This window comes from Neovison vison, chromosome 6 (assembly GCF_020171115.1).
Source record: "Neovison vison isolate M4711 chromosome 6, ASM_NN_V1, whole genome shotgun sequence".
Lineage (NCBI taxonomy): Eukaryota > Metazoa > Chordata > Mammalia > Carnivora > Mustelidae > Neogale > Neogale vison.
In genome coordinates, this window is record NC_058096.1 from 106,332,702 (window position 1) to 106,346,490 (window position 13,789).

General features: G+C 37.4%; 1 protein-coding gene across 3 annotated transcripts in view; it reads right to left on the minus strand.

The window, feature by feature from the left end:
* The window catches only part of MCF2L2 (MCF.2 cell line derived transforming sequence-like 2), a 249,011-nt gene that overhangs the window by 154,226 nt on the left and 80,996 nt on the right, over positions 1 to 13,789 (minus strand). For all 3 annotated transcript variants that reach the window (XM_044251864.1, XM_044251866.1, XM_044251865.1), the window contains 2 exons: positions 9,842 to 9,932; positions 7,256 to 7,375 (listed from right to left, as the gene is read on the minus strand). In XM_044251864.1, coding sequence (XP_044107799.1) covers positions 7,256 to 7,375; positions 9,842 to 9,932 — 211 coding nt within the window. The remainder of the gene's footprint in view (positions 1 to 7,255; positions 7,376 to 9,841; positions 9,933 to 13,789) is intronic.

A 13,789-nucleotide genomic window follows, 5' to 3' on the forward strand; every position in this document is an offset into this window, starting at 1 on the left:
ATGTCAATCTGCAAAGAGTGAGTTTGACTTCTTTGCCAATTTGGGTGCATATTTCTTTTTGTTGTCTGATTGCTGAAGCTAGGACTTCTAGTACTGTGTCCAAGCTATATTACAAAGTTGTAATCATCAAGACAGTGTGGTACTGACACAAAACAGACATGTAGATCAATGGAACAGAATAGAGAACCCAGAAATGGACCTCAACTCTATGGTCAACTAATCTTTGATAAAGCAGGAAAGAATACCCAGTGGGAAAATATAGTCTCTCCAATAAATGGTGTTGGGAAAATTGGACAGCCATATGCGGAAGAATGAAACTGGACCACTTTCTTACACCATATACAAAAACCTTGATGGGACTGGAGGAAATCATGCTGAATGAAATAAGTCAAGAAGGAATAACATGGAGGACATTAGGAGAAAGAAAGGAAAAGTGAAGTGGGGGGAAATTGGAGGGGGAGAGGAATCATGACAGACTATGGACTCCAGAGAAACATCTGAGGGTTTTAGAGAGGAGGGGAGGTGGTGGGTTGGGTGAGCCTGATGGTGGGTATTAAGGAGGACATGTATTGCATGAAGCACTGGGTGTTATATATAAACAGTGAATCTTAGAACACATCAAAAACTAATGATGTACTATATGGTGACTAACATAAGACAATAAAATGAATAAATGAATAAATAAAACTTAAAACAGATGAGAGACCTAAATGTGAAACAGGAATCCATCAAATTCCTAGAGGAGAACACAGACAGAAATCTCTTTGACCTTGGCTCTAGCAACTTCTTTCTAGACAGGTTACAGGAGGCAAGGGAAACAAAGGCAAAAGTAAACTATTGGAACTTTATCAAGATAAAAACCCTCTGAAAAATGAGAGAAACAATCAACAAAACTAAAAGACACCCTAAAGAATGGAAGAAGACATTTGCAAATGGCATATCAGATAAAGGGTTGTATCCAAAATCTATAAGGAGCTTATCAACTCAACATCCAAAAAAACCAAATAATCCACTCAAGAAATGGGCAGAAGACATGAACAGACACCTTTTCAAAGAAGACATCCAGGTGGCTAACAGACACATGAGATGATGCTCAACACCACTCATCATCAAGGAAATACAAATCAAAACCACGATGAGATACCACCTGTGAGAATGGCTAAAATTAACAACACAAGAAACAGGCGTTGGCAAGGATGTAGGACAAGGAGAATCCTCTTGTACCGTTGGTGGGAATGCAAACTGGTGCAGCCAGTGTGGAGTTTCCTCAGAAAGTTAAAAATAGAACTACCCTACAACCCAGCAATTGCACTAGATAAACTGCCCAAAGGACACAAAAATACAGATTTGAAGGGCTGCATGCACCCTGATGTTTATAGCAGCATTATCAACAATAGCCAAACTATGGAGAGAGTCCAAATGTCCATCGACTGATGAATAAATAAAGATGTGGTATCCATATACAATAGAATATTATTCACCTGAATAATGAATGAATGAAATTTTGCCTTTTGCAATGACATGGATGGAGCTAGAGTGTATTATGCTAAGTGAAATAAGCCAGAGAAAGACAAATATCGTATGATCTCACTCGTGTGTGGAATTTAAGAAAGAAAATAGATGAACATGTGGGAAGGGGGGCAGAAGAAAGGCAGAGAGGGAAATAAACCATAAGAAACTCTTAACAAAAGAACAAAGAGGGTTGATGGAGGGAGGGAGGTGGGGGAATGGGACAGGACAGGTGAAGGATGGGTGAAGGGTATCATTTTTGTGATGAGCCCTGGCTATTTTAGGTAAGTGATGGATCACTGAATTCTACTCTAGAAACCAATACTGCACTGTATGTTAACAAAGTAACATTTGAATTTAAAAAAATTAAAGATTAAAAGAAAATAAAAACAAAGCAAGGAAGACAAATCAACAGTATGGACTGTCATTGAAAAGGCTAAATGTAGGGGCGCCTGGGTGGCTCAGTGGGTTAAGGTCTCTGCCTTCAGCTTAGGTCATGATCCCAGAGTCCTGGGATCTAGCCCCACATCGGGCTCTCTGCTCAGCAGGGAGCCTGCTTCCCCCTCTCTCTGTCTCTGCCTGCCTCTCGGCCTACTTGTGATCTCTGTCTGTCAAATAAATAAATAAAAATCTTTTAAAAAAATAAATAAAAGGCTAAATGTATTTTGAAGTCTAGTTCCTTCAAGTTTGGTAACATTACACTGAACTCTGTGGTGCATCAGAACAGAGAGACTGTGACCATCTTCCACAGGTAAAACAGTAGTTGACAAGGTAAATGTTTAGCATTTAAAAATGCCCTACTATCCATTTTGAGTTGATCTTTGTGTACGGTGTAAGAGAATGGTCGAGTTTCATTCTTCTACATATAGCTGTCCAGTTTTCCCAGCACCATTTATTGAAGAGACTCTCTTTTCTCCACTGTATATTTTTTCCTGTTTTGTGGAAGATTAATTGACCATAGAGTTGAGGGTCCATATCAGGGCTCTCGACCTCAACGTGAGACAGGAATCTATCAGAATCTTAGAGGAGAACATAGGCAGTAATCTCTTCGATATCAGCCACAGCAACTTCTTTCAAGATACGTCTCCAAAGGCAAAGGAAACAAAAGCGAAAATAAACTTCTGGGACTTCATCAAAATCAAAAGCTTCTGCACAGCAAAGGAAACAGTCAAAAAAACAAAGAGGCAACCCACGGAATGGGAGAAGATATTTGCAAATGACAGTACAGACAAAAGGTTGATATCCAGGATCTATAATGAACTCCTCAAACTCAACCCACACGAAACAGACAAACACATCAAAAAATGGGCAGAAGATATGAACAGACACTTCTCCAATCAAGACATACAAATGGCTATCAGACACGTGAAAAAATGCTCATCATCATTAGCCCTCAGGGAGATTCAAATTAAAACCACATTGAGATATCACCTTACACCAGTTAGAATGGCCAAAATTAACAAAACAGGAAACAACATGTGTTGGAGAGGATGTGGAGAAAGGGGAACCCTCTTACACTGTTGGTGGGAATGCAAGTTGGTGCAGCCTCTTTGGAGAACAGTGTGGAGATTCCTCAAGAAATTAAAAATAGAGCTTCCCTATGACCCTGCAATTGCACTCCTGGGTATTTACCCCAAAGATACAGATGTCGTGAAAAGAAGGGCCATCTGTACCCCAATGTTTATAGCAGCAATGGCCACAGTCGCCAAACTATGGAAAGAACCAAGATGCCCTTCAACGGATGAATGGATAAGGAAGATGTGGTCCATATACACTATGGAGTATTATGCCTCCATCAGAAAGGATGAATATCCAACTTTTGTAGCAACATGGACGGGACTGGAAGAGATTATGCTGAGTGAAATAAGTCAAGCAGAGAGAGTCAATTATCATATGGTTTCACTCATTTGTGGAGCATAACCAATAGCATGGAGGACAAGGGGCGTTAGAGAGTAGTAGGGAATTTGGGTAAATTGGAAGGGGAGGTGAACCATGAGAGACTATGGACTCTGAAAAACAGTCTGAGGGGTTTGAAGTGGCGGGGGTGTGGGAGGTTGGGGTACCAGGTGGTGGGTATTATAGAGGGCACAGCTTGCATGGAGCACTGGGTGTGGTGAAAAAGTGATGAATACTGTTTTTCTGAAAATAAATAAATTGGGAGAAAAAAAATGCCCTACTAATAAGCCTTTAGTTTGGGTGACAGAGAGCTTTTAAAAAGTTGATTTTAAGTTTAAAATTGAAAATATGATGGACAAGGTATCAATATACATTACCACATATAGAAGTAACTAAAAACATGGTATCAACACAAAGTAGATGGTCCTTCTCTCTTTAGTGTAGATGCACCACATGAAAAGCAAGGCATAAATCACATATGTATCTGTATACATACTATCTCTTGGAGAGGTGTGTTTTATACACAACCAGAGAAACATGTATTTGACATTTGGTCAAATGTTTAGTGCTAACTCCAAACCTTTTTGAGTGACACGAAACAATTTTTTTTTTTTTATCTCTGAAGGGGAACAAGCTTATGAGGATTACAAAAAGTTCATTCATTTCTTGTAAGTCATCCCTTCCCCAGTGCTATTACTCAGTTCAGGAAAATGGAATAAGAAACTTATGGCTTACATTTTCTCTTAAACACTCAAGTTATTTTGAAATAAGTATTTAAAATAGAATAGGAAATATCTTTTGTGTCTGGTTAACATCCAAAATATAGGGAAGAAGTGTTTTAGGAAATTTGAGTATTAATATAAAATTAAACCAAAAGAGGGAAAATAAAAGTGGGAAAAGAAACAGAAAAATCCCTTATCTGAGATACAGTCAGTTTTCATTGAGATGGATTAAATATTTTCTCAGAGCAATTTCAGTTAAAGTGAGGTTTTTAATTTTGAACAGTTAATATATGTATGTGATAATAAATTCAAACAGAAAGAGTTAAGCTAAATTGAAAATAGTCTTCCTCTCAAGCCTACCCCCAGACCTCCAGTTCTACATCCAAGAGGCAACCACTTCAACCAGTTTTTTGATGTCTTATACAGCCTTCCCAAGGTGTGCTTTATATGCAATCACATACAAGCCACTTCTATTTTATTCAAATGGAAATATATTATCCATATTATTTTCCCTTTGATTTTATCCCCACTTAAAAATACATGCTAGAAGACCTAAAAAAGTTTTTTTAATGACCTACTATGTGACTTTCTTTTTACTGAAAGTATCTTGCTTTCATGATGGATGTTTTCTGGGTTTTGACAGATTTTTTAATATTAAAGATTAAATTACTTTTTTACATGCAACTAGTGTAAAGTTTCCCACATAAGGGATCACTGATGATGACCTAAAATTTAAAGTGCCAGTGTAAACTCTATGATTTCTAGGATAAATAAATATATTTAGAGAGAAAGAGACATACATATATTCTTATGATGATAGACAAATAAGGGAGAAGGGAAAGCTCTAGCTTACAGTAGAGTACCAACTTCTGATTAGTATATGTTCAGAGAGTATTATAGTTGGGAAATCATTATTTTGCAATCAAATTAATAAAGATCATTCCAGGTAAGAATTACCAATAGGTATTAAATATAGAGAGGAATCTTTTGAGGAGCAGGGTATTTGTGTGATCTTAAAATGTTTCTCCAAAGATTCTGTATTAGTTGTAATGGAAACATTTGAGAAACTGGACAACACCTTAACTAAGGGACCAAAATTAATGTTATCAATGGGGGGCAGATGAATACTGTGTTTTCCACATGTGACACCCTAAGAAGGACATGACATCACTTAAGCAGTATTCTAACTAGGAATGCATTATCTGAATCAAATCCTGAGAAATCATCATGTGACCCCCAAATAAGGTAAGTTTTGTTTTTAAAGGACTGTATTCTTCAAAAATGCTAATGTCATAGAAGACAAAGAAAGACTGTAGAAATATTTCAGATTAAAGGAAACTAAAGAGACATGACAACTATGTGTACTGTTTGATCCTAAACTAGATCCTATATATACAAATATACATATACATATTCCATATATGTATAATACACATATCTCTTTATATTTAAACCTATCTATATATACTATGAATGAGAAATAAATATATATATTTATATATGTATAATAGAGGAAAAGAGGTTATCTATAGGAGGAGCAAATAATAAGTAAATAATAAAGCAAATGGGGATAAAATGTTAACAATAGGTGAATGAATCTGGGTAAAGAGCATAGAATGTTCTTTGTATCAATCTTATTCTTGAAATTTTCCTGAGTTTATTTCCAACTAAACAAAAAATGAAACAAAAATATATATTAGAAACCTTTCTATCACTATCGATTCATCTTACCTCTTTTTTCCTTTTTATGTTTTTTCTTTTTCAATTGAGATGTAATTTACATCAATCGAATGCACAGATTTTAAGGTGATAGTTCAATTAGTTCTGACAACTGTATACACACATGTAACACCATCCAATCAAGATACACATTTCCATAGAAAATTCCCTTATACCTACTTCCAATCAATCTCTACTCCACCTCAGCCCTAACAGCAGCCATCATTGTGATTTTCTAGTTCAGTTTTGTCTCTTCTTAAATGTTACATAAGAAGAATCATAGAACATACACTCTTTAGTGGTTAATTTCCTTCTTTCAGGAGAATATTATGGAGAGTGTCCATATTGTTAAAATAAACAATACTTCACTCTTCTTTATTGCTTGTTCTTCCATTATGTGACTATGCCACAATTTCTTTATCCATTCACGTGTTGATGGACATTTGCGTTTGTAAGGGTCTTTTTGTGGACACGTGTTTTCATTTCTTTTGGTTGGGTCATTGGTTAGGTGTATGATAACTGCCACTTGCTTTTCTTGTAATTGTATAATGCCTTATCACTTTTGCTGGCTACAAAGTATTTAGTTGATTGTGCAGACCATTATTTTTTTTAATTTATGGTATTTCTAATCATTTTATTTATGGTATTTCTAATCTAATCATTGATTCTTACAAACGATTTGGTAATTAATATCATTATATATGCGCATGTATGAGAATATCTGTAGAATAACTTTTATTGGAAGGTCAATGAGTGTAAATCCTTTAATTTTTGATAAATGCCACCAATTAGTCCTTCATATCAGTCATTACCAACTTCATTTCAGTCAGCAAAGTATGAAAGTGCCTGTTTCCCCCATCTCTGCCAAAGTTATCAGTAAAATATTTACTCTTGTCATTTTAATTTATTTTTGTTTTATGAGTATATCACATATTGGTTTTACTTTTACTCTACAGTTGCCTATATTTATTTTAGATCCTTATTTTCTTTTACCCATACTATTAAAATAACTCTCCCTCTTTCAGTCACTTCTACCTTCAGATTATATAACTGCAATACCACTTTACCCAAGTTATTCCCCAACTGGAAAACCTTCACTGGATGCCCCCTGCCTACTGAATAAAATCCAGAACTCTTATTCTTACAGTGAAAACCTATTCCATGTTTTCTACTTTTTTTCTTCCAAACAATTGTCCTATATATAGTCCAACAAGAATGGGGCCTCCCCGTGGACCTCACGTAAAGTATGTCCTTCCCGTCTCCATGTCCTTACACGTGCTCTTCACTCTATACAGAATGCCTCTCCTCTCTCTGCCTATAGAGTCCTACCTCCCTTACAAACTCAGCTCAAATGCCATCTTCTCCACAGGCCCTGACCAAATGCAGACAAGATGAAAAGTCATGCTTACCGGCACTTTCATTTTAAATTCTTCTCGATAATATTTAATGCCAATGTCAGTGAATGTCCTCTGGATAAAGCAAGATGGACGAAGGATGAATATGAGCTGCAAGTTTCCTGGAAATGCTACCTGGAAAGATCATGGAAAGTTTCAGGGCAAATGTCACATCCATTAGTCTCCTCTTGCCCAAGATCACAGACGGGAAAGTTTAAGGAGACAACACAGATGCCAAAGAATTAGAGTATATATGTCACAGGATTTCAGAGCTGAAAAACATACTATTAGAAAAAACCAAACCTCTCCATAAAAATCAAAACAAATCAAAAAACAAAAAAAAATTCTCTGATCATAAAAGTATTTCATACTTCTTACAGAAAAAATTGGAAATAAAAGTATATATTAGAAAAAGAAAACCACCAAAACTACCCATGATCTCATAGCCATTTTTAATATTCCGATCTAATTATTTACAGGCTATTTTCTCAACTGAAATATCTTTATCATGGTTAAATTCACACTGTAGAAATATTTTGTAACATGCTTTTCGCCCTTAATATTATACCATGAGTTTTATTTCTATTATTTAAAAATTCTTTGGAAATATTATCTTTCATGGGTGCACAATTACTTAACCAATCCCTTATTGCTAATGATTTAGACTTTTTCATACTTTTATATATCTTAATCCACATTTTGGAACACTTTCTTTGGATAGTTTCCCAAAAGAATTACTGAGTCAAAGACTTAGTATTTCAATGATTCCTGAAGCATGTTATTGCCAAGTTGCTTTCAGGAAGCACTGCCTTCCTCTGGAGGCAAGTTCCTGAGAAATGAGATAAATCAGATTCATATAACAACTTAATGGCACAAACGGGGACTCCAAGCCTCCCATTGCTCATGGCTTTCTCTCCTTCCAGTGGTTCCCAAAAAGCAACCTCCTAAAGTGCTTGTTAAAAAGTAATCTGGTCTTCATCGGGCTCTCTCCTCAGTAGGGAGCCTGCTTCCTCCTCTCTCTCTCTCTGCCTGCCTCTCTGCCTATTTGTAATCTCTGTATGTCAAATAAATAAATAAAATCTTTAAAAAAGTATTAAAAAGTAATCTGGTCTTTAGCTTGGAATATTCTGATTCACTAGAATAGGGATGAAGTTCACATATCTATTTTCGCAAGCACCTGAAGAGATTCTGATTGGAAGCCAGGTTTTGGGATCCCTGTGCTTCAGTGTCTTTTACTCACAAAGATAATGTAATTCTTGAACAAATTAGACTCAAGTATTAGATTATTCAAGTATTGTCAAGAGATCCTGGAAAACCAGAACTCTCTTGAGGCCAGTCCTCTAAAATATTCATGGGCACTGTCAAGGGTCTAAAGCCTTAGGCCATCTACCACCATTGTATTTTTCCCAAAAACTAAAATTTTCCCAAAAATTTTAGCCAAAACTAAACCAAAGGAACAAAACAATCCATACACAAGGGGAAGGGAGTCTTCCTTTCCCCCAAAGTTTGAAATGCAAGCTCCTAAACAGAAGCAGCTTGCATTTTGTTACATCATGGTAGCACAAATAGACTGAGACACTATTTGTGTTTCTGGTTGAGGCTCTAGGTCTGAGACTCCATATATGTGCACGTTTGCATGTGTGACTACCTTCGTAAGTAGGCATGAATGAGGCTTCTAAAGTCCCTCTCCCACCCCAGCCTCCACACACACATCACCCTACCATAGCCCATCCTCTTCAGCCTTCTCAACTGCCCTAGGAAGCCTGTGCTTTGGTGGAAATGCTGGCATGGCTGCCCTGAGGTGTCTCTCCATGCACATGTGGTTGAGTTCCCTGTCCCCACAGAGAGAGAGGATACATCTACTTGCTGAAAGGCAACAAACAGGGATCAAAATCAGACTAAATAGATGGAAAAGGAAATTCATCCAAGGTTGTACAATCTCATGCCAAAAGCAAGCACATATTATATTTTGTCTGTTTTTTCCAGGATCTTTCAGTATGTGGAAAACTAATTTGAATACCAAAATGAAGGCTGGCTTATACTGGGTCACCGCCCTCACCAAAGAAAATCTAAGACAAGGATTTGGGTATAGTTTATTGAGGAAGTGATCCCAAAAAACACAGAGGAGTGGGGGAGAGTGAGAAAGTGATAACAAGAAAGCCGGTGTAATAAGACGGGGCACTGCTGGGGGTAAGAAGGGTTGGGGCTCTCTGAGATACTGTGTAGTACATATCTCAGAATTCTGAGGGGTGTGGAGGCTGGGGCATTTATCCATCAACTCCCATATCCATCAACTCCCATAACTCAGTCGTTTGTCACTTCTGGGGCATTAACTTCCCAGCACTCCCTATTCGCCCCCCATTCAGTGACAAAAGAGGTCAATAAGGTAGATTCAGGAAGATTTTGACAGGCTCAGGAATTGTCTGTCATGACAGGCAGGTGGCAGAGGGAACATGGATGTGACACAACAGCGTCTGCTACAAAGACCTTCCTAAAATTTGGCATAAAACAATTGCCTTTTCCCTGTGACTTTGATAGGAAATAGTTGAACAGACAATTTAAATTACTTCTTATAATAACAGCACAAAAGTGAATATTTACAGCTATTCGTGTCAATGATGCTTTTATGGAGCTCCACTTGTCCCGTCGCCGGTCGATAACAATGATGAATCCGATGCTGGCAGCCTCCACACTGCAAAAAAGGATGATCGGTATCAGAGACCAGGTAAGACACATGGGTTCTGGGCAGCTCCCTGACCAGGATATTCTACAGCCTCTTGTACCCTGGGCTCAAGCGTAAACACACCATGTGGCACAAGGGAAAACCTGGTCTGACTTCCCTGACAAAAGAATCAACTTCCTCTCCTCATCTCAGCGCGGCAGCCTTAACAAAACAGAAATATTTGTTGTCTCAAACCCTCTCAAGGCTCTGTTTATGGCTGGCAAGTGTCCAAAACACCCAAGGAGCACATGTGCTCAGACTTAGAGGAAAATGCACATGTCAGGTAGGTATCATATGTGTCATTATGCAAAGGAAAGCAAGGCTGAGCTCTGCCATCCTTCCACTCCCAAAACTGACATACATGGAGCTATCAATATGCTTCCTTAGTATTGAATTCTAGAGGTGTTCAGAAATACCACAAGTTTATGGGAATTACAACCCCCTTCCAATGCCCAATGATGAACAGCCAGCAAATTATATGCACAAGAAGATATTATTCTCATCAAGAATGAAAGGAAGCTGTTTTACTCCCTTCCAAGTCCTCACAAAATTCTTTTAAACTAATGTCCCCAAAATGAAAACATTTTTCTTCTTTCTCTCTTTGGGAGGAACTATGATATACAGGAAAGAGCAAAGGCTTTGGATTCTAGTGGCTTAGATACTAGAGCTGCCACTTAATAGCACTGTGACCTGGGGAAGTCACCCACCCTCTCTAAAGCTCCGTTTCCTCACCCATAAAATGAAAATAATACCACCAAAAATGAAGTCCTTAAAAGCATAAATTCTGAAGCCAGATTGCCTAGGTATGAAACATTAATTCCACCATTTATATAGTGTGTATGGGGGTGGAAGGTGGAATTACTTAACCTCTATAGTTTCTAAGAGACCCCATTTGTTAAGTAGGAACAAAAATAGTACCTATCTATATGGTTGATGTGAGGATTAAATGAATATGAATAAGAAATACATAAGAGGCTCAAAACAATGCCTGGTGCTTGGTACATATACATTGTATATATACTAATATTATGATTATTTCATATGTCCTTGTCATGGCAATGAAAAGAGATCAAGTACATGAAAAGTAGATGGCCTCTAGTAAATGTTTAATAACTCTCTAATATTAGGCAAAAGATAAGCTTTACCATAATGAGTGCCTGTATGGGGGTAAGGCAGAAGATCTAAGATCTAAGCAAACATTGAGAAAACACAAGTAGTTGATCTGAAATAGGTATTATTGGACCAAGCCATTATCAAAGTTCTACAATGACCCAGGTTCTCTCACTGGGAACACTTTCCAGGCCACAGTACAAGGCGGGGGGGTCTCACTGGGTATAAGAGGCAGAGACTGGGGATTATAGAAGCAAAAGTTGCTAGAACTTGAGGAGGGTGACTGTGAAGAAGGAACATAGAGGGAACCCCAGAAATTTTCATGGAAGTTCTCCTTTAACACTGCCAATGCCCACGCCCCACTATTTCAGGCAGGACTCCAGAAGGCTGACAGAGAACAGCAACTACACATGTGAAAACTGATAAAAAATTATAAAGTTTGTGTAGTTCTGGGGAAAGAAAGATAGTAGGCATTGGACCTACCCAGAACAGACAGACTTTGATGAGCACCCTGGGCCTTCAGATGAAACTCTAGAAAGGCAATACTCTAGGATAAATGAAACATCATAGGAATTGCCACAGGACTAAGGCTATACTCTAGGAATAAGGACCAAGCAGAAATAGACTTGCCCTAAGAAAACCTAAAAAGCAGTCTTCAAAAAGATCAAGGTGATCTACTAGTAATTTAACTTCCCACCAGATCAAACTCAATACTTTTTGTAAGCAAATAAGCCTCTATAATGTATAATCTACAATATCCAGCATAAAATAAAAAATTATTAGAAATGCAAAAAAGCAAGAAGAAAACAATAAATAAGATATGAAATAGTCAATAACTCAAAGTCAAAAATAGTCAATAACTCAAAGATAATCCTGGTTTTTGGCAGAAAAAACTTTAATGTAATTATGATCAATATGTTAAAAAAAAAGAGGAAAGGGTAGTCAAAATAGATCAAAAGATACATTATTTCAGCAGAGAATTAGAAACTATAATAAAGAATCAATGAGCCTCCTAGAATTACAAAACACCAATATCTGAAATTAAGAACTCAGTGGATTTAACAGCAGACTGAACATAGCAGAAGACAAGATAGGTGAAACTGAAAACATACGACTTGAAAATATTCAAAGTGAAACACAGAGAAATAGAAAGGATAGAATGTTAAAGAGATATGGGCCATGAACAGAGTCCCAGAAGGAGAGGAGAGAGAGCATGTTACAGAAACAATATTTTAAAAAGTAACAATGAAGAAATTTCCATATCTGATCAAAGACATCAATTCACAGATTCAATCAGCTCTTTTAATACCAAGCAGGATAAATACAAAGAAAGCTTCATCCAGACATATCAGAGCCAAGTGGTTCAAAATTAAAGATAACGAGAAACCTTTAAAAGCAACCAATGGGGGGCACCTGGGTGGCTCAGTGGGCTAAAGTCTCTGCCTTCGGCTCTGGTGATGACCTCAAGGTGTTGGGATCGAGCCCCACGTCGGGCTCTCTGCTCGTCAGGGAGCCTGCTTCCTCCTCTCTCTCTGCCTGCCTCTCTGCCTGCTTGTGATTTTTGTCTGTCAAATAAATAAATAAAACCTAAAAAAAAAAAAAAAACCCAATGGGAAAAAAGACACATTACCTCCAGAAGATTAATGTTTAAACAAAAAACAATCACTGACTTTTTAATAGAAACTATGGGAGCTACAATCCAATGGAATGTTATCTTTCAAGGAGTAACCTGAAAAAAGGGACCCTTTTAGCATTATATACCAAATGAAAATTTATTTTAAAAAATTAAGGTGAGGAGTGCCTGGGTGTCTCAGTTGGTTAAGCAACTGTCTTTGGCTCAGGTCATGATCCCAGAGTCTTGGAATTAAGCCCCACATTGGGCTCCCTGCTCAGCAGGGAGTCTGCTTTTCCCTTCTCTGGTCCCCTTGCTTGTGCTCTCTCTCATTCTCTCTCTCTGTGTCAAATAAATAAATAAAATATTTTTTAAAAATTAAGGTGAAATAAAGGTGTTTCCAGACAATTAAGCTGAGAGAATTTATCACCAGTAGGCATTCACTTTAAGAAATATTAAAGGATGTTCTCTAGGCTGAATAAAGTGAGAAGCATGAAAGGGAAAGAAAAATTAACAACCTGAAAAGGAGATTCGGTGCTGATTAGGAAGACTTTTATTCTTACATTGAAAAAAAAAAAAAAACTATTAGAGAGTATTATGTAAGTGAAATAACTCAGTCAGAGAAAGACAAATACCATGTGATTTTACTCATATGTGGAATTTAAGAAAACAAAACAAAGGAGTAAAGGGAAAAAAAGAGAGAGATGCAAACCAGGAAACTGACTCAACTACAGAGAACAAACTGATGGTTATCAGAAGGGAAGGGGTGGGGGGGTATGTGAGAAATAGATGATAAGGATTAAGGAGTGCACTTGTGATGAGCACTGATGGTTGAAAGTGTGGAATCATTATATTGTACATCTGAAACTAATTTTATACTGCATGTTAACTAACTGAATTTGAATAAGAAAAAAAAAAAAAACCTTCAGGGTAGCTGGCCAGGCTGCACAATGAATGCTGACTCCTCTTCAGCTCAGTTAAGTTTTCTTTATTGCCCAAAACACTGATAGTGACACTGAGGTTTGCTGACATCAAATGAGATGCAGTGTGAGATTAAGGTGCCCATAAAGCAGCTGGTGCAGCAACAACAACAACAAACTGGTTA